The 24,976-nt window shown below is 42.0% G+C and overlaps 1 protein-coding gene across 1 annotated transcript; it reads right to left on the bottom strand.

The window, feature by feature from the left end:
* Window positions 1–24,787, bottom strand: scara5 (scavenger receptor class A, member 5 (putative)). The gene is made up of 12 exons (XM_061753907.1): window positions 24,490–24,787; window positions 22,026–22,144; window positions 18,490–18,618; window positions 12,132–12,331; window positions 11,478–11,656; window positions 11,272–11,398; window positions 11,008–11,176; window positions 10,527–10,607; window positions 5,805–5,912; window positions 4,992–5,048; window positions 3,362–3,550; window positions 1–2,537 (listed from the first exon to the last, which is right to left on the bottom strand). The coding sequence occupies exons 1-12, from the start codon at window positions 24,492–24,494 to the stop codon at window positions 2,404–2,406; spliced, it is 1,497 nt and encodes a 498-aa protein (XP_061609891.1). The 5' UTR covers window positions 24,495–24,787; the 3' UTR covers window positions 1–2,403.
* Between the last annotated feature and the right edge of the window lie 189 nt (window positions 24,788–24,976).

Here is a 24,976-nt window from a genome sequence, read left to right as displayed (position 1 = left end):
CCTGTTTAAACACATTTATTATGTCAGCAGTGCATATGCAGCTTTTAGTAGTAGAAGTACAAATCAAACAACATACTATCAAATATTTTGGGTGTTGCTATGTCGTCGTAGCCCTTCCAGTAAATGTTGAACGACACCACGTAATATAAAACACATGTATGACATGCAACAATGAATGCTAAAAATAAATGAAGACACGTTCAAGTGGTTAAGAGCGCTTCTCATTTTCCAAAAGGTACAGCGTGAAAGGATTTAACCGCCAGAGGCTAAAATATCGGCCGAAACTGGAGATCCCACGACCACGAGAAAACATCAGTCAGGCCGCCAGAAATTGGGAATTTTTGGCTTACTGTCCGCATGAGGGGGACTTGGAGGAGTGCCCCAGCAGCTATAAAAAAAATGCAGTGGTGTCCCTTCTTTCCCAAATGTATTCTATATTTAATACACAAGAGTGATTGGATTTCAAACTGGTCTCATCTGTTTTGGGAGTCATGGATTTCCTGTTTTGAAGTGGGCGTGACTAACAATTATCCTCCAATTGAACTTCAGGATAGGAATGATTGTGGCCCACAAAGTCTGCCTAGCAACAAACGGCGGGTGATGTAACAGTAACAATCCGATCGATTCTGCCGTTTTGTATTGGAGTGAATCAGTTCAGCGTGATGCCACTGACAATTTGTTACATTTAGAGGAAAAACATTCTCCCGCTCGCATGTTAGCAGGCTGGCACGTTAGCACGCTGGCACGTTAGCAGCTAAACTCCCATGACGGACTGGCCTCACCGCGTTGAGCAAACATGTCGAGGAGAGAGGAGCATATCCTGTTTGCATCTCTGTGGCCGCCAGACAAGACGAGTTGTGATGACAAAGCGGGACAGGGAAATTAAACAAAGTGGAAACCGCGTGTTAGCTTTGGCAACACTTCTACTACATCAGAATGTGACACATTTAAAAAAAAAAAAAACTGAACTTTAATGAGAAACATACTGCTAACACGTATAATGCTAACTACTAGCACCTCTTTCCAAAAAAAGGATAAAAACTGTTGTTTTGGTATTTTGGGATTTGTTGAACAACTACCATTTCACAACATAGATTCTTCAATGATTTTCGTATGTTGTGTCATGATATCAATTACAGCATAGATTCCGTTTGCTGCCACAGACGTATATATTTGTCAATTACGTGTTTCAACTGGTAGGCATGGAAGAGGGTCTCACCCAGCTTGTCTGTGAAATTCAGGTTTGTAAACTACTGTAATGACTAACCAATCTCCGTAGATGGCGGTGTTGGATTGCATTGGATTTGAGATCAGTACAGTTTTTGAGTAGAAGATAAACGTTAAGCTCAGCTTTTCATTTCAAATATGAGCGAGAAATGCCAACACGTTGGACGTCGGACAAGTTTAGGCCCCTCACACTTGAACGCGGTATGTATATGTATAGTATAAACAGAGTATGTGCCACGGAACGTAGTAGAAAGTGTGTGACGCGATTGTGAGAAAAGATGACGCAGTTCATGGAGTAAATGGCGACCGCCATGTAAAAAAGCTACTGACATTCAACTTGAGCCATGCGGTGAGTCGCCGTCGCTCTCGGCGTGTTTCTTAGTTGAATATCTGTAAATAAATGATCATTTTGTAATCAGAAGCTGTTTCTCTGTCTTGTTTTTGTTGTTTTATAGTTTGATGTGTCATAAAAGCACAAAATATTTGCGTAAAAGTCACTGTTCTGCTTGACGTTTCTTCCCACACAAAACACTTCTTCTCTCCACTTTTTAGTCAGAAACAAAGGCATGCTATACCGCTGATTACTAAAGAACGGAGAAAGCTAAAAACAAACTTTTTCTGGTGAAAGAAGAGAGTCTTGCGTTTTAGTTTTAGTGCTTATATTGTCACAGAACACAATATTCTGTGTCTTGAAAGATGAGTCAAAATGCTCTAAAACGGTTGGCAGTGAATGAGTTAATGATTTTGATGCATTTCGTCATTGCGTTTGGAATATCTGGTGACTTTTTTAGTATGTTGTAAGTCCTCCTAAAGGCCATTTAGTGGTCAGAATAGTAATAATGAAGACAAATTACAAAGTACAAGAAAGGGAGCCACTTGAGGATCCTCGTACTGGCGTGCTTGTGCCCTCAAGAGTAAGGCACAAAACGGTGAAGATCAGAAGATTCGAAATCTTTACAAGCTCATCAGATGGGCGGCGATGTAGGCAAAGCGGCGGCATCGGCTGCCCCAAAATGGAGGTTCGATTCCAAGCTAGGTCTCTCCTTTGAAAGTCTCGACATCCATCCATCAACACAAAAACGGTCCCACTTAGCTGAGCTAATAGCAACAACTGCGACAAAGTGTCCAGCACCAAAGTAGCGGAACCTGTGTGTTTGTGAGGTGGTCCAAGTTCCGTTAGACGAGGCACGTGACGCTGGCGTCCTCCACGTGGCCGCAGTTGGTTTTGCCCCAACCGGAGAACTTGCACTCGTGGATGGCGTCCTCGGAGCCCGTGCACGCTACATCGTCCATCCAGATCAGGCCGCTGCCTAAATGGGAACGCAGCCATAAAGAAAACATGATTTAATACGTTGAAGCAAAACATTGTAGACAAACATTTTGGTACAGTTTTGTAATTTCCCAAACGTGGGTGCACTCCAGGGGATGTGTGACATTAAAAGTGTGACTGTGTAACCGAGAACAAGAATCCGATTAATCTTGTTGATTTTCGGCTGTAACAAGAACATTTTGTATAATATACTACTAAGATAATACTTCGCGACACAGCTTCCCAGATCTTCAAAAAGAGTCATGCCTTGAGATATGAGATTCTTTTGTTGTGTGACCACGCTCAAAACCCAAAAACATTTGTATCTCAAATCATCTTTCTCCATTGAAAAAAGGGGAAATGCTATTAATCCAATTCGGCCACATCAATAACATATAATAATATCACTCTATTATATTTAACTTAAGAATTACAACATTTGTGCAGCATGATTATTCATTGTGACACCTTCTGGTGTGTGAAACCTGGCCACCAGGTGGCAGTATAAAACACTCATGAAGACAAAACAAAGAAGACTCACAACTACTGTAAGTGACTCAGTAATTCTCTTGGTTTTATGTTTAGTTTGACAGCAAATGTAAACTGGGAATTGAGTTGTGGGACGAGATACATAGCTATAGCAGTTTTTAAGGCTAAAGGCTAACATCAGCATCCCAAAAACGGAATCCGACGAAAACGACTCGAGCTACATAGCTATAGCAGTTTTTAAGGCTAAAGGCTAACATCAGCATCCCAAAAACTGAATGCGACGAAAACGACTATCTCTATCGACTCTTTATTTATTTATTTATTTTTTTGGGGTACCTTGTCCGAAGCGTCCCGTCTTGTGGACCTCGGCGGCCGCTCGGTATCCCAGCATCCTGCACACCACGTCGCCGTCCTTCTTGTCCCACACATCATCGCACACCGTCCCCCAGCGCCGCTCGTGGAAGACCTCCACGCGGCCCTCGTGGGGGCCCGACCCATTCACCAGTCGCACCAGGGTGTCCTCCACTGAGAGGACAAAAGGCGGGTTTTTATAGGACTGTGAAATTCCCCATGTGCGGGACATTTGTGTACAATTCATAGTCTGGTATTAATCTGGAGGAGGTGACAGTGAAAATCAAAACATTCGTTTTCTTGGATCTGTAAATGTTCGCTCAAATATCATATACTCTGCAGTGAAGGAGGATATTAATAACAAATAGAAATGAAAATGTACATATTAGCTTGAGCCATCAAAGAATTCAACATGGACATCAATACAAAAAATAAATGGAAAACAGAAAACTGGAACATGCTAGCAGCTTAGCTTGTCGAAAATGAGCTCCGCCTGCCAAAAGATAACACTACTACAATACTGTTAAAGGTTTTACAAAGACTTTCTGACACTGATATTATAGTCCAAAAAGGCTAAAAGAGAACATCAGAGAATATTAGAACATATTCTCTTGAGAGACTGATATAACTAGGCTAGGTTAGCCATGGGCTACCTTCACCATGCTATCGTTGTCTTCCAATCATCCATCTTCTGTACAGTTTAAGTGTAACATAACATAACATAACATAACATAACATAACATTCTCTCGCTTTATAAAACTGAAAAAAAGCGCAAGTGACGCTTGAGGCTAAAGGCTAACAAACAACGTTAACGCTGCCTTGCGAGACTTTACTGGCACTTGACAATCTATGATGTTACTTTGTGATGTGTTTCAAACCGCACATAAGACACGAGGCTTTAGGCTTTTCAAAAAACTTTTTGCTTCGCTGTATTGTGTCTTTTATGTATGATGTACATGTAGTGTGTCCGGGCCAACAGGATGCTAAAGAATGCTACACACCGGAAGGCCGTGACACAAACATCCATCTGCACTTCACAAGAACATTTAGATGAAGGAGAAACATGTGTGCCATTTCCGAATGCTGTTTTTTTCCCCCCTTCATTCCACAGTAGAACTGGATAAGGTTGCTGACTTGGCTTTGATGCGAATGAAGTCTTAAGACAAAGCAGATCTACAGCACATAGATCTGTTTAATTGAGCAGGTGTGTGTGTGTGTGTGTGTGTCTGTGTGTGTGTGTGTTTCGTGAGACCATAAAATCATCAGCTTGTAAATTCTCAACTGTAAGCTGTTGGTTTTGAGTCACGAGCTACACAGACGCTTAAAAACAAAACGAGTAACGATTTAATTCAACGCTTGCCATCAATCAAATTGTGCTTGTATGATCTTTTTAGAGATACAGTCAATAAAGCAAACGTGTTCTTGCTCTGACAGCTCTATTTCTGTGAAAAGTTGGAAGATCAGTTGTGAACGACAGTTCGTCAGACCAAAAAAACTGAACTGACGGGATCTTTTGTGTAATCTAACCTTGTCCAAGTGCCTTGGATAATTTAAAAATGTATCTGTGATTGGATATTACTCCGAAAAAAAAAGAATAGTGTTCAGACTCTTCACCTGTTTTTACTCCTCCGTCACCCTTATCTCCTTTCATCCCTCGCTCTCCTCGTTCCCCTGGAGAGACAACACAGCAGGACATTGGACGTTGTCATCTTGAATGTACTTTTTTTATTGTTGTTTCTTTTTTTGCTTTTTGTTGTCTCCTTTAGTTTGACCAGATTCCGGACTATTGTTGCGGTTTTGGTCCATTATTGAATTTCTAAGTTGTTTGACTGCTGTAACATTCCAGTTCCCTAGGTTTCACTGTTTCCCACCCCTGGAAACCCTTTATTTGGTATAAATTAAACAGTTAGAGGCCACCAGTCTGCCTCTGGAGAATCAAAGTGTTAAACGGTCGTAAATGAAATTTCCTCTTATTTGTGGTTGTCAGAAGTCGGCCATGTGATCCAAAAACCACAGGGCCGACCTTCAAGTCTGTTGGGGTGCCATTTGTTGCTTGTTTTCACACAAGAGATCAGTTTTTTGTTTTTGTTTTGTTTTTTAATACAAGTGGGCTTTAATTAGATTTTATTTTCACTACTGCCCCACCTGCCATGTGGTGGTCCACAACCCACACCTCGACACACCCTTCCTGGACGTCAGGTGGGCGTCGCTTCCAAAGTCGCCACATCCTTAACCACCAAATCCCGTTGCAGAATGTTGTTTTATACAAGTTTAGTTGGCTTCTACATCAAGTAGTCAGCGTGACACATTGTTACTGATGACTAACCCTATCAACCGCGTCAACGTGACATGTTGCTGTTGTCAATGACGACGAACTCTGCTAACGTTACCAACAACAAAACTCTACGAATCAAATTTTGCACCCGCCTTTTGGTCCAGCAGGTCCGATTTCTCCTTTTTCTCCTTGACTGCCATCGTCACCACTGGATCCTTTGATACCTCCAAGACCCTGGATGCCCTTTTCTCCGGAAAAGCCTTGAAGATACATAAACACATACAGTGCATCCTTAGTCACCAATACAGTACACTATACTCAAGTAATCAAAGGAGTGGCTTCAGCACATTATAGCAATGCACCCCATCGAAACTAATGGAACTTGAGAGGTGCTGCAAAGGATTGGGCGATCCTGCCCAAAGATGACGATGAAGACGTGTGTTAAAAAAAAATGGAGGCTGTCATTGCTGCCGAAAGTGCATTAACAAAGTGTTGAACAAAGGCTGTGAATATTTTAAATACAAAGCGAAGCACTGTAAACTTGAATTGTAAGGCTGGACTCTTCTGGGAAGATTGTATACAAGATTTCTGGGAATTACTGTGCATTTGTCTGAGGGTACGAACGTTGGAGTTGAACGAGGACCTGGCCTTCAAGCATGGCCCGAGATTTTTTTTTTTTTTTACTTTCACTCAAGATTATCACCAAAGCATTGCTAACTGAACATTTGAAATTTGGAGCTGACATGATCATCAAAGATCTTATCAACCTTCACAACAAAACGTGGTCCCAATTCCACAATGTTCTTCCTTTAAACACCCTCTAAAGTGAATTCAAAGATTTGTTTTTCAATACATTATACATACATCCAATACATGTTTGAAAGTAATTGTGAAAGATATGTAGTGAGGAAAAGTGGTACAGAAAATGGATGGATGTGCAAAGGCTGAGTATGAAGTAATTGCCCCTCTCCCACTATATCAGACAATAACTTTGCTCACATTAGCAGTTACCCAGCGCATTTGCGACGTGCAGTTAGCTAGCTACGTAGCTATGCCTACACCCCGAAAATGCATCTTCCCCTTTGAATTGTCCGCTGGTGTGGACGCTTTAGAGTGCCTCGTTATCAGCCACACACATCACGCAGAGAAAGATGGAGGTGTAAGTAGGGGGATTTAAAAAAAAAAAAAAAAAAAAAAAAAAAGTCTGACTTTACAGCCCACGTGTGGACCGGGTGCTTCACGCTGGTGTGGCTGCTTGAGACCGCCTCATTGTCTGCCGTGAGTGCTTGCACACCATGGTGAGAAAGGCCGAAGTGCGATGAGCGGAAAAGAAGGGAAGGGGAGACCAGAAAAGTAGCATCCTTTTTTTCATCGTATTCAGAAGACAAGCCCACAGTTTTCAGAAGCAGAGAGAACGGCTTCATGTTCTACAATTTTGAAGCCTCGTTTTACATACTTGATTTCTTTTAATCATGGAAATTTGTCAACATTGTTAACAACATTTTTCTCCGTGGTGTGTCAAATGAAGAAGACAAATTTATTTTCACCGAATAGAAGGACCTGGCTTGCCCGACGGTGTTCTTCCAAGTAGGTCTTCATGGACCTTTCGTTGTACACTGGAAACAGGACAAGGAACTTCCCCCCAAACCGTTCCCACAAAAGTTGGACGCACACAACTGTCCTACATGTTCTCGCAAATTGGACTGGTCCATTCCCAGCTTTCCCTGGGTGCCACCATGACATCATTGATGGACGACATCGCCGGATAAACGCTCCAAAGCTTCTTGACGTGCCAAAAAGTGGGGGAAAACAGCAATATCTTTTCGTTCCCCCCCTCCCTCCCTCTCCAGCTAATAAAATCTATTTCTCTGCCATAATAAGTGTGCGTGTGTGTCTGTGTGCGTGTGTGCATGTGTGGGCGTGTTTACAGTAAGCACACTGGAGCTACTCCGAGCTAACACGCTAATGAGGAACACATGTACGCTCTGGTGTTGTTACTTCTCTTCAGCAGCAACTCACAGACATCTAGCAGTATTAATAGACTCACTGGACACTCTTTGTTTTGGCTGAGTTTGAAAGCACAATACTGATTATGAACCATCACTCAAAATCGATTGTGCGCTTCCAGAGAGACCGGACGACAGCGGTGCCTTGAGATACGAGTTTAATTCGTTTCATTTCCCCGTTGAAATAAATGGAAATGCCATTAATTTCTCCCAGCCTTCCCCCTGCAAAAAAAAATAAATTTCTTTTGTTTTAATTAGTGTTTTTTTTTATTTATTTAAATAAATAGCACTCTATAATATGGTACTTCATAAAACATACAGTAATAACAAAATTAAATAGAATGTGAAGAAATTAAACACATTTTCCCCATTTTTTGCTTCAAATCAATGGACATTGTGCTGCTGGTTCCAGTGTGTGCGCCTTGGCCACTTGGGGGCAGTATCATACATCCATTCACTCTGTCCCAACTGAGACATATGGACAAATTGTACATGGACACGGTCTCAGCTCCCCAGTAAGGGTGTCGTCATTCTTTTATTATTATTATTCATTAGTCAATCTTTGCAGAGGATAAACGATATATGCCTGTGAAAATTGTGACACAGATGATATTCGTTAAACCCGTCTATGCAGTGCCGGTTCTAGACCAATTTGGGGGGAGGGGGATTTTACATTTGATTTCAGCTAGCTTGTGTTAAAACTAAGTGTCCATTGACTTCAGATATTTCTCGACCATCTTGAGTAAGCTACCATTCAAAGTCGATAGGAATTTTGCTCTGATGTCAAACTATAACTTGTCTTCAGAGCGACTGCAACTGTTGTGAAAATGAGCCGACAGATTTGGCCCAACTCAGCCATCTTGAGGTAGCCATTACTCAAAATCAATAGGGATCCCGCTGTATTCTTCAAAATCAATATGGACCTTGCTTTGACGGCGGAATTGATTGCGAAAGATTGACTGAAACTTGTAATGTGTAGGGCGCTGAAAAGGAGCCCACGGATTTGACCCCCACTCAGACATTTTGTTTCAGTTATCGGTGAAAACCAATAGGGACCTTGCTCTAATGTTCAAAATCAATAGGGATCTTGCTTTGATGTCAAACAACCCTCTGTTTAAAGAAAATCGCTTGGAATTTGTAAGTGGTACGACGCTAAAAAGAAGCCCACAGATTTGGCCTAATTATATCGAGTTAGCCATCATTCCAACTCAATCGGGATCTTGCTATATTGTTCAAAATCAATAGGGAACTTGCTTTCATGCAGAGCTATACCCTATTTCAAAGATAGACTGAAACTTGTAAGCGGTATGGTGCTTGAATGGCAGTCATGCGACTCTGCCGACAAATGAGCTTTCACGCATTTTCTTTACCTCCGACAAGACAAAGACGGATGACCGGCCGTTTCACGCACTGCCCCAAAAGTATTAAGTCGTGTTTTTTCCACCGTGTAATTGCGTATGCTGGCGTCACCATTACCGTAAGGCAGCGTGACGACGCCAGCTGAGCAGCTGTGTTGTGTTTAAAGAGCAGGAAGGACTTTGATGCCACTCCAGTCTCAATCCTCTGGTGTGAAAACACACTTAAAGGTCAAACTGGGTTTTTGCGAGTGCTTCTCATCATTCTTTGGAAATTCCGCCCCTGGGGCCAGTTTCACTTAGGTATGCCGAACACCGAGCGAAAGTTACAATTGCCGACTCTTTGCCGCACGCCAAGCAACTGAGCACCGCACGTCAACCAGAACAACTACGACCCTGTATCGGGTTTTGAGGCTCCCCATACAATATTCTGTACTGCATCATTTTTATTGAACCACAAAAACATGGCGCGATTGTCAAGGAAGAAGTGGGTTGCCACAAAGAGGGGCAACGGGTGACAATAGAGGAGAATGTAGGCATACATGTATATATGTATATGTGTGTTCATATACTATAATGGTACGGCTTGGTGGCTTGGCAGTGTTCAAAACTGGGAAAAATATAGCCTTCAATAGAAATTGGTTCAGAAAATGGACGGATGGATATAAATAGTAGTCGTAATAATGCTTTTATTTTTTGTTGTATTTACATCTGGTTTCCTCGCGTTTTTCCTGCATTTAATGGTCAATCAAAAGGCTTTTCCTTTTTTAAATACCTAACCTCAGTAATACAGTATAGATGATGATGATGATGATTATTATTAGTAGTAGTATAAATAAAGCTACAAAAAAGGCATACTACAAAAAACATTTGTGTTTTCAAAATTGGTAGTTAGCATAGCATGGCGGCAGTTTAGACTTGCCCATCGACAAAAAACTCTAATGAGTTTGAAAATTCAGGCCCCGCAGCCAGTTGCACTTCGCATTATGAAATTTGGCAGGCATGTCTATCATGAGTAGACCAACAAAAAAGTCTCAAGAAGCTATGCCCGAAAAGTTTGCCATTAAAGGCTAGTTTTGGCAACTTTTCATGTGTTCTTCAAAGATGAACTGTGGATAAAAACTGAAATTGAGAACCCTATAAAGGGTTAATGTGGAAGAAAAGTCAATATTTTGTTTTGCATAATTTTTCTTTTTTACACATAGCGACGCATCAGCAGATGGATTGGATTAGAGCACATTTTGTTCAAGGAGAAAGTCCAAATAAGTTTACTGGTTTAGCCAGCTGAGTCAACAACGTGGGGCTTGTAAAATTGTAAACCTGATATTTTTTCACCCATTTTTCTGTAGGCTTTTTTTTTTTTTGGTGTGTTTTCTATTTCAAAAACAGGAAAGCATGCTGAAAGGAATCATAACAAACCTCCAATGTAACACAGCATAACAAGTTCCCGGACTGTTTACACTTTCCACCATGAGACAATTTTTTCCCCCCCACATTAGTCGGGTGTACCAACCTCTTAAACCCGTTAATCCGGTGGCTCCGGGGTGCCCCAGTGGCCCAGTGTCACCCTTCTCTCCTTTTGGCCCCGGAGGTCCTGCAAAAAGAACAATGCATATTAATGACTCAATGGACACACTGACCGGACACTTCATTAGGTACACCATTGCACTGTAATCCTTCCTTCATGAACATTGCAAAAAATCGCAACCCGGCACAGTGACAGTCACACCCAAGAGTTATTCCACATAAGATTGAAAAATTGGCACGCGAGGAGCATTATGCTCACGAGTCACTAAGAAAATATCTCCCAGCTCTGCACAGCTCCTCCACCCAGAAAAGAGATTTATGAGGGACATTCCTCCAACATGTTTCCAATATATGAATAAGATGCGTAAAATTCATGTACCATACCTCGTGTTTAAAGACCTGATAAAGTGAATTCAGAGATTTGTTTGTAAATACATGATACATGTTTGAAGATAATTGCTGAAAACCTTCTATGAAGCTGATGTTTTTCAGGGCCAAGGAGTGCTCCCAGCCTTTGAGGCGCAGGTCCTCTGTGACAGTGTTCAAGATCTCCATCTCGTTCCTCAGCTGCGCCTCCGTGTGGACGTGGGTCACCCACAGACTGGACGTGTCCTCCGTGATGTTGCTGATCTGAATCTACGGAAAAGACGTTTCACATTGGAGCGAGTCAGTGACGCAAGTTAAAATCAGATCAGTACTAAATCATTTGTCCCCATTTGTTGTGGTCTTACCTGCAGATCGTGTATTTTCAAGTGATGAATATTGATGTCATTGCTGACAGTGTGATTAACAGCTCCCACCATCCAGTGAACCTCGTCCAACTTGTCTGTCAGCCCTCTAACCTGACCAGAGGTCTCCCTTTAAAGAAAAAAAAAACACACAATCGTCAATGCGCACTGTGACGTCACGGTAGGGACGCTAGGCTAACTTTGCCAACCTGAGCAGCAGGTTCTGGTCGTGGAGCCAAGTGGAGGTGCGCGCCACCTCGGCAGTCAGGCCGGTCAGGTTCCTACCGGCGGAGCTACTGAATGACGACAGCCGGTCATCCAACTGCACCAGGTAGCCTTCGGACTGCAGGGAGTGAGTTTGCATGCTTCTCAACTCCACTTCCAGGCTCTGGGAACATCCAAAAGTGAACAATGAGGTTCTTCAGGGACTGATTATTGATGTACATTATTTCCCTTGGTCCTTCAAAGAGGGACACCCTAGAGAATCTGTATGATTGCGACTAATTTCGATCCAGGTATATGTTCAACTCAAGCCATGCGGTAAGTCACTGTCGTTCATTGTGTGTTTCTTAGTTGTATATTTGTAAATAAATTATCATACCATCAAAAGCCCTTTGTTTTAGAGTTTGAGGTGTCACAAACAAAAAAAATATATATATATTTGCCTCAAAGTCACAATACTGCTAGATATGCTTCTTTTCACAAAAGCCTTATTTTATCTGCTTTGAAAATAGCTGGCAGTGACTGAGCTAAAAGTGTAACGGTACCATGGCGCCGACATAGACTGGGACTGGACGAGAGCGTCCCCCAGCCTATTTCATCTCCAGAAACAAGGATAAAGACACACCAAACAAAAGAAGCACCTTGATGAGACCCTCTAGCTTTTGCAGCCTGTCGCTGTGGTTCTGGAAGAGATTCTCCAGCTTCCAGATGTTCTCCAGGAGGTCGGCCCGATCGGGCGCCTCGCCCAGTGTCTGCTGGAGAAGCCGAGAGCGCTCCGACATCTGGGTGACGTTCTCTATCAGCACCTGCTGCCGCTGCGACCACGACTGGGAGCGAGACACTGTGGAGGGAAGAAATCACGGCACAGTTGTTGTTGAGCGTCTCTCAGCGACAGAGAAAAAGTCCCCAAATTCAACGGAATCGGTCAACATCAATTACTCAGCTTGGATCACGGCTGCTGTGCTTAATAGAGAGCAGATGTCGCAGTCTATCGAAAGCTATCTTAATATACAGTCGCATTTCCACCTAAAGCTCCAGGAAAGTTATTGGTGCTTGTAGTTCCTGGAACAAAAACGGTACAATCGGATATTTTCACCGCAGGTTCCTGGACCTTTTTATATGTACAGTTCTGGATCTTCTTTTGGCCCTGATGAATTATGCCGAGCCAAAAACAAATAATAGTTCCCGTTGTCCAAACACACAATGATCCTCCAAGAGTTGCCAGGGTAACAATTAGTTCCAGGAACTACATTAGCAACACTATTACTACGTCGAGTGTTCCCCATCATGACTGATGTCCACAGTTTCCGATTCCGAAAAAAACAATCAGATATGTCAAGCTCTGTAGACCTTGTCCCCAATGATCCTGGACCTCGAGAAATGACTACATTACTATCAGGGTCTTTGTTCCACCCCAAATAAATTACCAGAACTCAATTTTGACAGTAGTTCCCGTGGTTCAAACACACAAAGTTCCTAGTTCTAAGCTAAAGTTCCTGCGGTGCAAATGCCCTGTATATTATCATTTGTGCAGGCCTGGAAATTTTGGTCTTGATGTTGAATTTGGCCTGGAGGTTTGCTCCACTTCCAACACTTTACAGGAGGAAAATCATCAAGTCGAAGCCACGTGTTGATGTTGCATGTTCATTCAAAGCATGCAGTCAATGCCGCGCTTCGTAACAAGATGGTCAAAAGTAGGAAAACGTTTCCCATGTGTTGATTTAGCTGCAAAGCCCCCAAATTTAACACATCCATTAACCTTTCTTGTCTTGTGCTTGGCTGCGGCCTCATAAGTCGTTCTACTGACGGCATGTAGCACAGCAACCGATCCCTACCGCGCAGATGTTTTACAGCGTGATGCTGTGCTGACATCGTCCTTGCAAAGCAAGTTATTCGGGGGGCGTGGGGGTGGGCTTCCCCCAGGGTCTTAAAGTTCTCAAAAAGAGGGTAACAAAAATATAGCGGACCTCCACAAGAGAACAAATGAATTGCAGCTCGTTATGCGTGTTACATTTACCCTCAATGACCCGAGACCAAGGAGGCTAATTGCTAAATGATGGTCTGTCTGCGCTGCAACACATTTACGCATGTAAATAGACACACATACACACTCAGGCAAAAACACACACACACACGCGCGCACATGCAAATACAGAATGTCAAGCTCATGTCCACACGCTGGCTGTCAAGTCTGTCTTTTTTTTCCACCCTCCATGCGCTTCCGCCTGCATGCACTCACAGCCTATAACGAGGCACTCTAAAGCGACCGCGGCAGCAGCCTATCCGAAGGGAAGATGCATTTTTAGGGGCGACTTAATCGGGGCCCAAGTGCGTCTCTGGGGCACAAAAAAATTGGAAAAGTGAAATGGTGAAAAACAGTTTAAGGCGATTTCTCCACAATTCAGTAGTACATAGTTCTGTCTTTGCACCTTTTCAGTAATTATCTTCAAGCATGTATAATGTATTTAGAAACAAATCTGTCAATTCGCTTTATAGGCTCTTTAAGAATTAAAACCTGTCGTTGCTCTCGAATTCCGACACAAACACTGGAGAAGAGTGTTTGTGTAGTGGTGTTGGCAAAAGAAAATTTGTCAAGTCGCTCCGTGAGCCAAAAGGACAGCTGTTAATTCAGCTGGTCACTTTTTGGCTTTGGGCTTCTTGTAATTGACAGTCGCGCGTGTTTTTGTCTCTTACGTCACCAAAATTGCAAAAGCAAATGAATCAGTCACAGCCTGTCAACATCTCAGCTTCCACGATGCAAAAAAAAAAAAAAAAAAAAAAAAAAAAAAAAAACTTTCCCAGCACCTTTAATGACTCAGATCACATTTTGCCCTCCTAAAAAAACATCACAGAAACATCAACTGTTCTGTGTTCAGAATTTCCCTCGAAATGTAAAGAATATTCAGGGTTTGTTGGATCTTAAAGTCTTCATACATCCGTGTCCGTGTTGCATTCAAATACAAATGTCCACCAGAGCGATGCCTGGTGGATCAGCGTCCATGGTTACTAAGCTCTGACTTTAACTTCCTCACAGCTTGACGTTTATTTCCAACATCGAAGTGTACATCTAAGCAGATATTTTAAGATTCTTTCCCCCTCACTCTGAGGTAAAAACAACCATTTTAGGTAGAAAGTAATTTCCGGAAAATAGGGTTAGGGTTCTTAAAATGACGTGTCTATAAGTGATACTGTTTCATAGCAAACAACGATCATGATGCTTAATGCTGGTGTATTGTATTGTACTGTATCGTAACAGATCAATATACAGTACAATATATCACAATATCAATGTGACGCTGATGCATCGATACTACATTGTAAAACAAGGATACATCTCAGTATCGATACATGACACTGGTGTATCCCTACTGTGTCGTAACAGATAACGATCGAAATATACAAAATGAAACTGTATTAGAGAGAATTATGGTATTATTGTAACTTGCGCTTTCTTTCCCTGCATCGTTCCGAATTATTCTGAATGATAGAAATGCACTTGTGGCATTTCCATGTTCCCTTTAAACTATTTACGCCACGAAACCGCAAGTAAACGAACAGAGCAAACAGCATAAATGCGCTGTGCCGCTTTGATACCACAGTGAACAGCACAGCTTGCTTCTATTAAAATGAAGCGCTAAGGCACGACTGCAGCACGAGCGACCAGCGTGTAAGTTGCAGCATGTGTGGGAGTTCTGGAGGCAGGATTACTACAAAAGTGCAATTGTTTCGGTATCACCGAAGAAGACCTCCACCAAGGCTTAAATACTTGAATGACGGCCAACTATTTCATTGAATTTCACTTTATCCAGATGCAGTTTATTTCTGTGTACAAGGGTACTGCCGAATGTGCGACCTGGATCAGATCTGGATTTAAACATTACTTTTTATTTCCCAGTTTCACCCCTTTAATTAAAAAAAACAAACAAACAAATTATTTCAATGAAATTGAAGTCTCTGTAACATGAAAATGTCTTCTAAATTTGACACACCACAGAGAAGGGTGTTGTTAACAGTTGCCAAGTATATCAAATGTAGCTTCAAAATCATGAAGCTCTTCTCTCCGCTCTCAGACGCTGCGGGCGCGTTTGCTGAATGCGCCGAAACCGCGTCCCGCTCAACTGTCAATCAAATAACCCTACCATGACCAAGAAAAATGGATGCCACTTGGTCTAACATATTTCGGATGCCTACACACGACAACGTTTGAGCCCCAAAATTGTTTCAAAAGAAAGAGGAAAACAAGTATTCCAAAAGAGGCAGATAGTGAGACATCCAATTAGTCTTTTACACTTTAATGACCTGAAAGAACCTTGGCTCTGTGTAGTGTCTGCATGTCCATATCGTGCGTGTGTGTGTATACCTTCCACTTATGCAGCACTCCCACTGCGGACCGTTTGGATGTTCTCCAGACACTTTTGTTCAGCGGAGAACTTGGCACACATTAGAGGAGGTTTTATGTTCTCGGAGTCAATTGAAAGCCGCCAGGAGTGTGCACTTAAAACTGTTGTTTGTTCAGATTTGTGTATTTGTCAGTGTGTTTGTGATCGGAACGCTGGTCCGCTTCTACTTTGTTCGGGAACAATTTTGTCCATTGGATAGAATGGAAATATATCTACAGTAGTTCAGGGTCATACCGTTGCCATCATAAAACCAGCTCATTGATTACGCTGTCCTTGATTAAAAGGCTAGGGACACGTCGCCAGCTCTCCGCCAGCTTATTTCATTATTGAACTATTTACAGTCAATCAATTCGCCAATTATTCAATGGGATAAATCAAGTAAAAATGATTAAATACGTTTTAATTCGCTAATTTTGAAAGGGAAAACTTGGAAATTCATGCAACAAATATTCAAGGACTATTGATAACGAACCGCATTTATGAAAGTAGCGGGCCATTTGTAACCCACGGGCCATACTTTGCTGCTTTCTAGGCATTCGTTTCATTTGTGTTTGTGTGAGTGTCGCATGCTTTGCTTAAACACGCCAAGAATCCAGCGCCCTCCTTCAAAGCGTTGTTTTCACAAGCGTTAAACATCAAGAGGTGTCTTTTTGTGTTTAATTTTTATTTATTTTTTTCCCAAAAAGGGACTCAGAGTGACGGTGTCACATTTGCCCTCTTGCACTTTTTCACATCTGGCTCACATCGCTGCCCGCCTTTTATCTTCTGTCGTCTTGCTTTCTGACAAAGCTTCAAAGTGGCTCGAGTCCCTGTCAAGATGTGTCACATGTGGCAGGTGTGTGTGTGTGTACGTGTGACGTCTCAAAAAGATTATTCTGAGTGAATATACTCTGGTGTGGGATGCACACATGCTGAAAATTGGGCCAAATTTAAGCATTTCCCCACTTTCCGATTAAAGTTGACAAAGGCCAGATTGTAAAATGTTTCTTGTCCGAAGTCTCAGAGATTATCCTGAGTGATTATCCTTTGCTCATGAACACATAAACTGTGTAAAAGCTCCTAAAAATCAGTTAGTAGCAGTTTTCAGCCTGCGCTGTCTACATGACCAAATATGGTCGTACAATATGCCAGGCTAATAAACGTCTATCTGATTATCTCATAAGCAGTAAAAGTACGCTTGGCTGTTTTATTTGTTGGGCTGCAGACATTTGCTTTTTTCTTCTTTTTTGCATGATGGCCTTGTGACAGATGACATTTGGTTGAACTTTGGAAGTTCTGCCGTACATCCCGACTGCCTTTCGATCATCATAACGACAAAATTTAGCGTCACTAGCGGGTGGAGATGCTGGCCTGCCCGCACGGAAATCCAACCTTTGAACTAAGGACAAATATATTTGTTGGAGTCGGGACTCTTGATCAGAGCTCGCTACTATCTGGCATGTCTGCCTCATTTCACTCCAAGCACTACACTACACTTATCTTTAAAAATGAGATGTCACGAAGGGGCCAATTTAAGGGGCAACCCAATAAGTGAGAATTCAATCCAAAAGCAAACAAGAGTTGGGGGGGTGCGGGGGTGCCTCCCCAGCCAGGGTTTTTTCCAAGGGGTTTTTATCCTAATCAACGTACAGAATCATAATGTACTCAAAGGGGGTGTGATACGAAGTAACATATACACCACGTGAGTGGACAAAAGCATTGGTACACCTACAGCAAGAACTGAGGAGGACGAGGAAGGTTGATGGAAAAACAGTGGATCTTGGACATCTCCCTGAGGAACGCCACTGATAATGGTGTCTCACTGAAGGATGGGTGGATTGCGCAGTGTCATTGTGTAAAATAATCATGCTCACATACCAAACGCTAGACATTGACATACGTATAGAGACACAACAGGATGTGAGGAGGACGAGGAGGTTTGCTAGAAAAACAATGTGCCTCAAACATTTCCCTAAGAAACGCCACTCAAAATGAGTGTCGGGTAGAATTCTGCAAACATGATGAACACTTACTGGGACATTTACAGGAGGTGAAAGTGTCATCACTGCTCAACAGTGTTATGTAGAACATACATCACAAGTGACGGTGGGGGGGGGGGCACATTCCAAAAGGTAGTCCGACTTCTGAAACCCACCTTATCGCTCTCAATTGTTAGCGTTTCACTTTACACTGGATGTGACTTGTTTATCCTACGTGTGTGTTCGCCACCCCAAAGCGCAGCACATGGCTACAGTAACAGGGAAATGAGGTTTCACATCACATAACCCCATTCTACCCCCAAAGTGTAGTTTGTGTGTGTGTGTGTCCTTCATTGGACCTGATGTCATGAGCACAGAAACAAGAGATGGAGATGAAACTATTTCCATGTGCAAACTTATTGATCACAGACATATGCCCAAAAAATTATTAAATAAAAAGAAAGATTCAAAACAGAAATGTAAGCCTCCTCCGGGAGCGCAAGGCTAATGCGTGGTTGTAGAAAACCATAATTGATCCCACTGGACGTATATGTTTATGAGATTTTATGTACCATAACAGTACATTTATGTTTAACATCTCCTGATATTAAACTCTTCAGTTTGAGGAAAGGTTGCCGTACCTGCCAGGCAGAGTCCGAAGATTGTGAGCAGCACGAGCACGTAGAGCGACACGATGGCGTACTTGATGGCCGCCAGAGAATTGAGTTGAGCGCAACACTGATCCTGGTTCCTGCGCCGCTTTCCAGAACCTGGGGGGGGGGGGAGAGAAAAAGCAAAAACAACAACAGTTCGTCCAAAGCGTTTAGCGCCAAAGGCTAACAGCTAACAGCCAACACAATGAGACGTTTGGCTTCCATAATGCGACACATTAAGAGTTTGGTTTGGACGTCGGCCCGTCCGTGTATGCACTCAAGAATGCTTTACAGATTTAAAACATCAGATTAGTTTCTTCTGGGAACTAATTTGACAAAGGCTGGGACCATGTGTTCAATAAAAACAATATGTTCTTGTACATATTCACTTATAGGCCAAATGTTAGTTAAAGTTGAATTAATTTGTCAACTAATGTGAGGTGAGTAAACTATGATGCTTTACCCCAAATTTGACTAACTAATTGTAGTTATTTGCGAAGTTGTAATGTATGTAAGATACAAAGCGGTCTACACATAAAGATTATTACCTGAAGTGTCACTTTGTATTCTAGCCCTTGCTTTACCCCTGTCTTTTTATTTAAATGAAAAATCTTACTCTTACAGTGTAACAAATTATTTCATAACAGTTTTTAAAATGTATATATAAAATTGTTCATTTGAATGATAAAATAATAAGTCATTCTCATTTTTTTAATTAAAAATATTTATTCAACAAATTTGGGAAAAAAAGGCCTTAGGTGAAAATTGGTTGATTTAATCTATTGAAACAAATAAAGATTTATTTAACAGGACAGGTTTAAAAAAACAAATAATAATAATAATTATTTATTTATTTTTATTTATATAATCATTGGTTGACTATTATTAAATTAAGTATAAATGAAACAATCTAAAAATGAGGATACATTTAAGTGATTTACACAAATTTTACATACACATTTGAAGCTAAATGAGTTGAAAACAGTATTTTAAAATGTAAAAAAATATATTTTTTTTTCTAAAATGATTGATCTCGAAAATAATTGTATTTATTGTAACTAATAAAATAACAGTTTAAAAAATATATTTTTACATGTGGCGGCACGGTGGACGACTGGTTAGAGCGTCAGCTTCACAGTTCTGAGGACCCGCCTGTGTGGAGTTTGCATGTTCTCCCCGTGCCTGCGTGTGTTTTCGCCGGGCACTCCAGTTTCCTCCCACATCCCAAAAACATGCATTAATTGGAGACTCTAAATTGCCCGTAGGTGTGACTGTGAGGGCGAACGGTTGTTTGTTTGTATGTGCCCTGCGATTCGCTGGCAACAAGTTCAAGGTGTACCCCGCCTCCTGCCCGATGACAGCTGGGATAGGCTCCAGCACGCCCGCGACCCTAGTGAGGAGAAGCGGCTCAGAAAATGGATGGATGGATGGATTTTTACGTCTGTTTTTTTTTTTTTTCATACCCTCAACTACGAATGATGGGGCCCATGTGTCCATTTAAAAAAATTAAATGTGGCCCCTGAGGACAAAAGTTTGCCCACCCCTGATCCATCGCCATGTGATGTTGCGACATTAAAAATCTTATGGCTGGCGCGACCTCTCAGCAGCATGAATCGAACCGTGACATTCGCACGCACGCAAACACATGCACACGCATACACACGCACAAACACACACACTTTCCTTCTATGATCAAGAACACACACTCATGCGCCGCAAGACAAACACAGCTGTCGCAGATATGTGTGTGTGCGTTTGTGTTTTTGTGTGTCACATGGTTGGAATATATAGAGGCGTAAAAAATATTTAGCTCAGCAAGTTAGCAGAAGACACAAGAACTTGGGATCATGCAAACTTAAATAGGAAGTTCACTTTTAAGGCAGAAGTGGCTTTACTTCCTCTTAATGTCAACGTCGGTGGGTCAATATAGGCTAACACTGACAAGACTAGCCTAGCTTAGTTTATCGTACGGGTGTATCACTCACAGATATGAATAGGTAGATACAACACGCCCCTTTTGGGCTGCGTGCTTATTGCTATGCTAAGCTAGGAGGGTCAAAGTTGTCAGCGCATTCCATGTGTGAACGGCAAGAAAACCAAAACGCTTTGGATGAAGGTACATTGTGCTCCAAACAGAGCAACCTTTTACATGTAAAAAAAAATTAAAATAAATATGTATATATATATATATATATAAGTTCAATGTCCATGCATTGCCTTTGATGGGAACGTCAACCACGCCCCAACATCGCGGCCACTTGGGTACGTTGGTCAGCCGGGCTGCTACAGCGTGTTAGTGTATCTAGTCTTGGGATCTATGGTATCACCATTGAACATATTGTTACATTAACAGTTCCTAGCAGTCAGTCACTGGGGCATCTGATTCGGATGCCTCCCGGACGCCTCCCCGGTGAGGTGTTCCGGGCACGTCCCACCGGGAGGAGACCCCGGGGACGACCCAAGACACGCTGGAGAGACTACGTCCTTCGGCTGGCCTGGGAACGCCTCGGGAAGAGCTGGATGAAGTGGCTGGGGAGAGGGAAGTCTGGGCGTCCCTGCTCAAGCTACTGCCCCCGCGACCCGACCTCGGATAAGGGGTAGAAAATGGATGGATGGATGGATGGAGAAAGTAAAAAAGTAAAATTAATGTCTGACAGAGCTAAGCTAAATGTTCCCGTTGTGATTGTATGCTAAGCTAAGCTAGCCACATCATTCTGAAAGAGACAGATGGCGCTAAGCTAACTGTTCCCCTACTGTTGTATGCGAAGCTAAGATAGTTTTTCAAATTGAGAGTTGTTTTTAATGTTTAATATTTTGCGTACAATATTTTGTGTGAGCTTAGCTAATGCACCCGTTCCTTTTGTATGCTAAAATAAGCTAACCGCATCATACCGTGGTTTATTACCCTGGTTTTTGTATGCTAAGCTAAGACATCATACTGAGAGTTGTTCCTCATATTTTGTGTAGCCCAAAGAAGCAAGTTTAGTGTGTTAACGACTGACGTAGCCAATAGCTTAGAGTTCCCCTGGCTTCTAATGCTAAGGCAAACGAGTTGCATTTTGCTGACAAATGTTTATAATGTTCTGTTGAACACCAAAATACTAATTTATCGTGTTAATCGCTGACAGAGTTCAGCTAACTGATTTACTACTATGCCAAGCTAAGTTAATCACCTTGTACTGTGAGCTGCTATTGCGTAACCCAAAATACTGTGAGAGTTGTTTTCAATGTCTTGTGTTGTACAAATAAACAAATTTGACGTGCAAATGACAGACAGAGCTAACTACTCCTTCCGCTTTATTTATGCTAAGCCAAGCTAATTGGGCACCGTCTTAGCCTCAATTAACCCAGAAACAAGAAAAATTTTACACTCAGAGGAAGCAAAGCAACTTCTGCCTTAAACTGCACTTCGTGAGGGTTCATTTTGTTGCAAACTTCCTGTTTGCACAGGCATTTTTTTTCCACAGAATGTTTTTTTTTTTCGTAACGAAACAGCATTTGGGGCTTATCCTCTTCGTCCTTACCTTCATCACACAGGTTGAGCTTGGATAAGTTGTGTCCGTCGTAGGCGTCCTCATACATGGACGCGCTCTCCCGCTCCTCGTATGTACTCAAGTACATGGCCTTGTTCTCCATCTCCTGGCTGGAATGCAAACACACGCACACACACGCCATGACACAATGATTCAAGTCATATAGAATACGGATAAAGATGTGCCAAGCACAACAAAATGAAGGAAGTCCAAGTGGAGTGATTTGTGTGCTTAACCTGGTCCTTACAATCCGTGTGTTTTCCTTCAAGAAGAATACCTCTGGGAATTCCGGTATGCATGATATTAAATAGTATGAAGAAGATTATTTCACGGGAAAAGACAAACTGTGTGAGTGTCAGAGGCCGTGAATGCTTGACATGGGCCGGATCTCAAGAGAATTTAGGCGGATTTTGTATTTAAAAATATATTTTTTTTTTTTAATGGAATTTTTAAAGAAAATTGTCGCAATAGCAACACTACCAAAGCCAGTTTCACCTAGCTTCATGAAATTTAGCCGACATGTCTATCATGAGTCATGCCTAAAAAGACATAGCCTGTTATTTTGCGTCAAAGCAGCCATTTTAGGGTCATAAAACAAAAAACACTTATTATCCAGTTGCATGTATTTCTATGGGAAGACAACAGTTCATAATATGAAACAAATTCTGGAATAAAACGTGAGCCGGCGGTGGCAACTGCGAGTGCGAAAAATTCCCAGGAGGCCACAGTGGATTTGTCGCAGTGGGAGATGTGCGGGCTTCGACAAAGCCGTTAAAAGCGTTCAGTCCAGACTTTCTCATTAAGGCAAGCAGAATGACATTTGCACTGAAACTATTAAGGCTGCTAGGAGATCCCCCCCCCCCCCCCTACACACACATACACATCTAGCCTCTGCATGTGTGCTTGTATTTGTGTGTGTGTGTGTGTGCGTTAAGGGACGGTGGGAAAGCAAAGAGTCACCTCTATCTGGAAACGCTCTATTGTCGCTGGTTTGACAATTAAGAATGAATCACTTACATCACCATCAAATGCTGAATGTTTTCAAAATTTTCTTTAAAAATATGAACGGAAATCGGACAGTCCTCTACAAATCAGAATTTCCAAACTAAATAATTGTATTTCCGCGCAAGAACATTATTGGTTTTTAACGATATCGGACCCAAATGGCCAAATAAATGGTAGAAGTGATGAGGACACTCACAAGTCCCTGTAATGTGAACATTTCTACTAAATTTGACACATCCAAGCGAAAAGTGTCATTAACAACATGGCCAAATTAAAATGCTTCGGCAAGTGATAAAATGAGGCTTCAAAATGGTGAAAACTTAAGTCAATCTCTCTGCTCTTAAACGCTGTGGGAGTGTACACTGAATCCGCTGAAACCAGGCCTCACTCATCTGTCAACTGTCAATCAAATACCACTTCTACCACCCGGAAAAATGGATGCTACTACATCTAGCATCTTTCTTATGCCTAGACATAACTACATGCACTACTACTACACTTAAAGCCTCCCGTGCGTGGACCGTATCCCATCGGGTCCGTGGGTGGATTTTCCATGCCGTGACAACGAGGCGCTCTAAAGCAGCCACACGAGTGCGAAGCCCCTGTCCACACGCTGGCTGTCATACCGAACCATTGAAAAAATGTTTTACCTTGCTCTTCCTCCTTCTCTCCCTGATGTGCGTGCACTCACTGTCGACAACAAGGCGCTCTAAAGGGGCCACACCAGCGGACTATCCGAAGGGAAGATGCATTTTCGGGGTGTAGGCATAGCTAGCTAGCAAACTAAACACCGCAACACACACACCACATAAAACAGCAACAACAAGATGACTGTACATCATTCCTCGTGTCCAAGGTCAAAAAGTGGAAAACACTTGTGCTGAAGCAGGTGAATCACAGAGGTGAATAATACAGTGTTCCCCCGTTTATCGCGGGAGTTACGTTCCAGACCCACCTGCAATATAGATGAACATTCACCATATATTAAAAGACTATATTGAAAACATTTTAAATAGTTTAAGACTTATAATTCTCCCCCCACACACTTTAAACATATTTAACCGCACCTTTTAAACACTTTGAAAGTTTATTTCAACATACACACACAAATAACGAATATTGATAATAAATGTTTAGCAGAAAAATCTGCAATAAAGTGGGGATGCGATTTCAAAAGACTAACATCCCTTATTTGGCTTTTTTTTATTTTATTTTTAAATTTTTTTTTTGTCTATGCAGAAATGAAAAAGTATGCACAATGAACATGTTGCAAGGAATTACACTCCTGGGACACTTTATTAGGTACACCTGTGGAACATGGTGGTGAAAAATACAGTTTTAATTATACACTTAACTTGAGATTTAAGAACCGGTTCTCATATTTTGACTCAACTTGACGTGCAGCTGTACCTAATAAAGTGGCCTATCTTGAAAAACTCTTCCCACTCACCTCATCAGCTGTCAACTGGGGGACGTAGAAAGCTTTAAAAAATAAAATAAAATAAATAAATAAATCACAGCTCCAAGCGGCTCATCCTCCCCCCTGTGCACCACAAACCAAAAGTTGCAGCCCTGCAGCACCGTGCACGGCCTCTCCTCTTCCCAATGCAACAACAACAACAGACGGTCGAACTATAGCGCGGATTGTGTGCAACCTCCACACAAAAAATCCCCACGGTCCACGTGATCCAAAAAGTCAAGCAAGGTCCAGCTGGAGTTCTTCACCGGAGGCTACAGATTCCATTGTCGGTTGTGCGCAAGCGCCATCTAGTGTTCACATGTGGAACGTGCATGAGTTTCACAAAAGTTTTGTTCACTACACATCATGTATTTGCCAACATAATTTCGGTGTATTTTATCTCATGCATTTTTGTGTATTTTGAATTATCTGTATTTATATGTATTTCTTGTATTTATAGTTGTTTGTAATCACAAAG

This window comes from Phyllopteryx taeniolatus, chromosome 18 (genome assembly GCF_024500385.1).
Source record: "Phyllopteryx taeniolatus isolate TA_2022b chromosome 18, UOR_Ptae_1.2, whole genome shotgun sequence".
NCBI lineage: Eukaryota > Metazoa > Chordata > Actinopteri > Syngnathiformes > Syngnathidae > Phyllopteryx > Phyllopteryx taeniolatus.
Note: the sequence above shows the minus strand (reverse complement) of the source record. Positions and strands in the feature narration are given on the sequence as shown.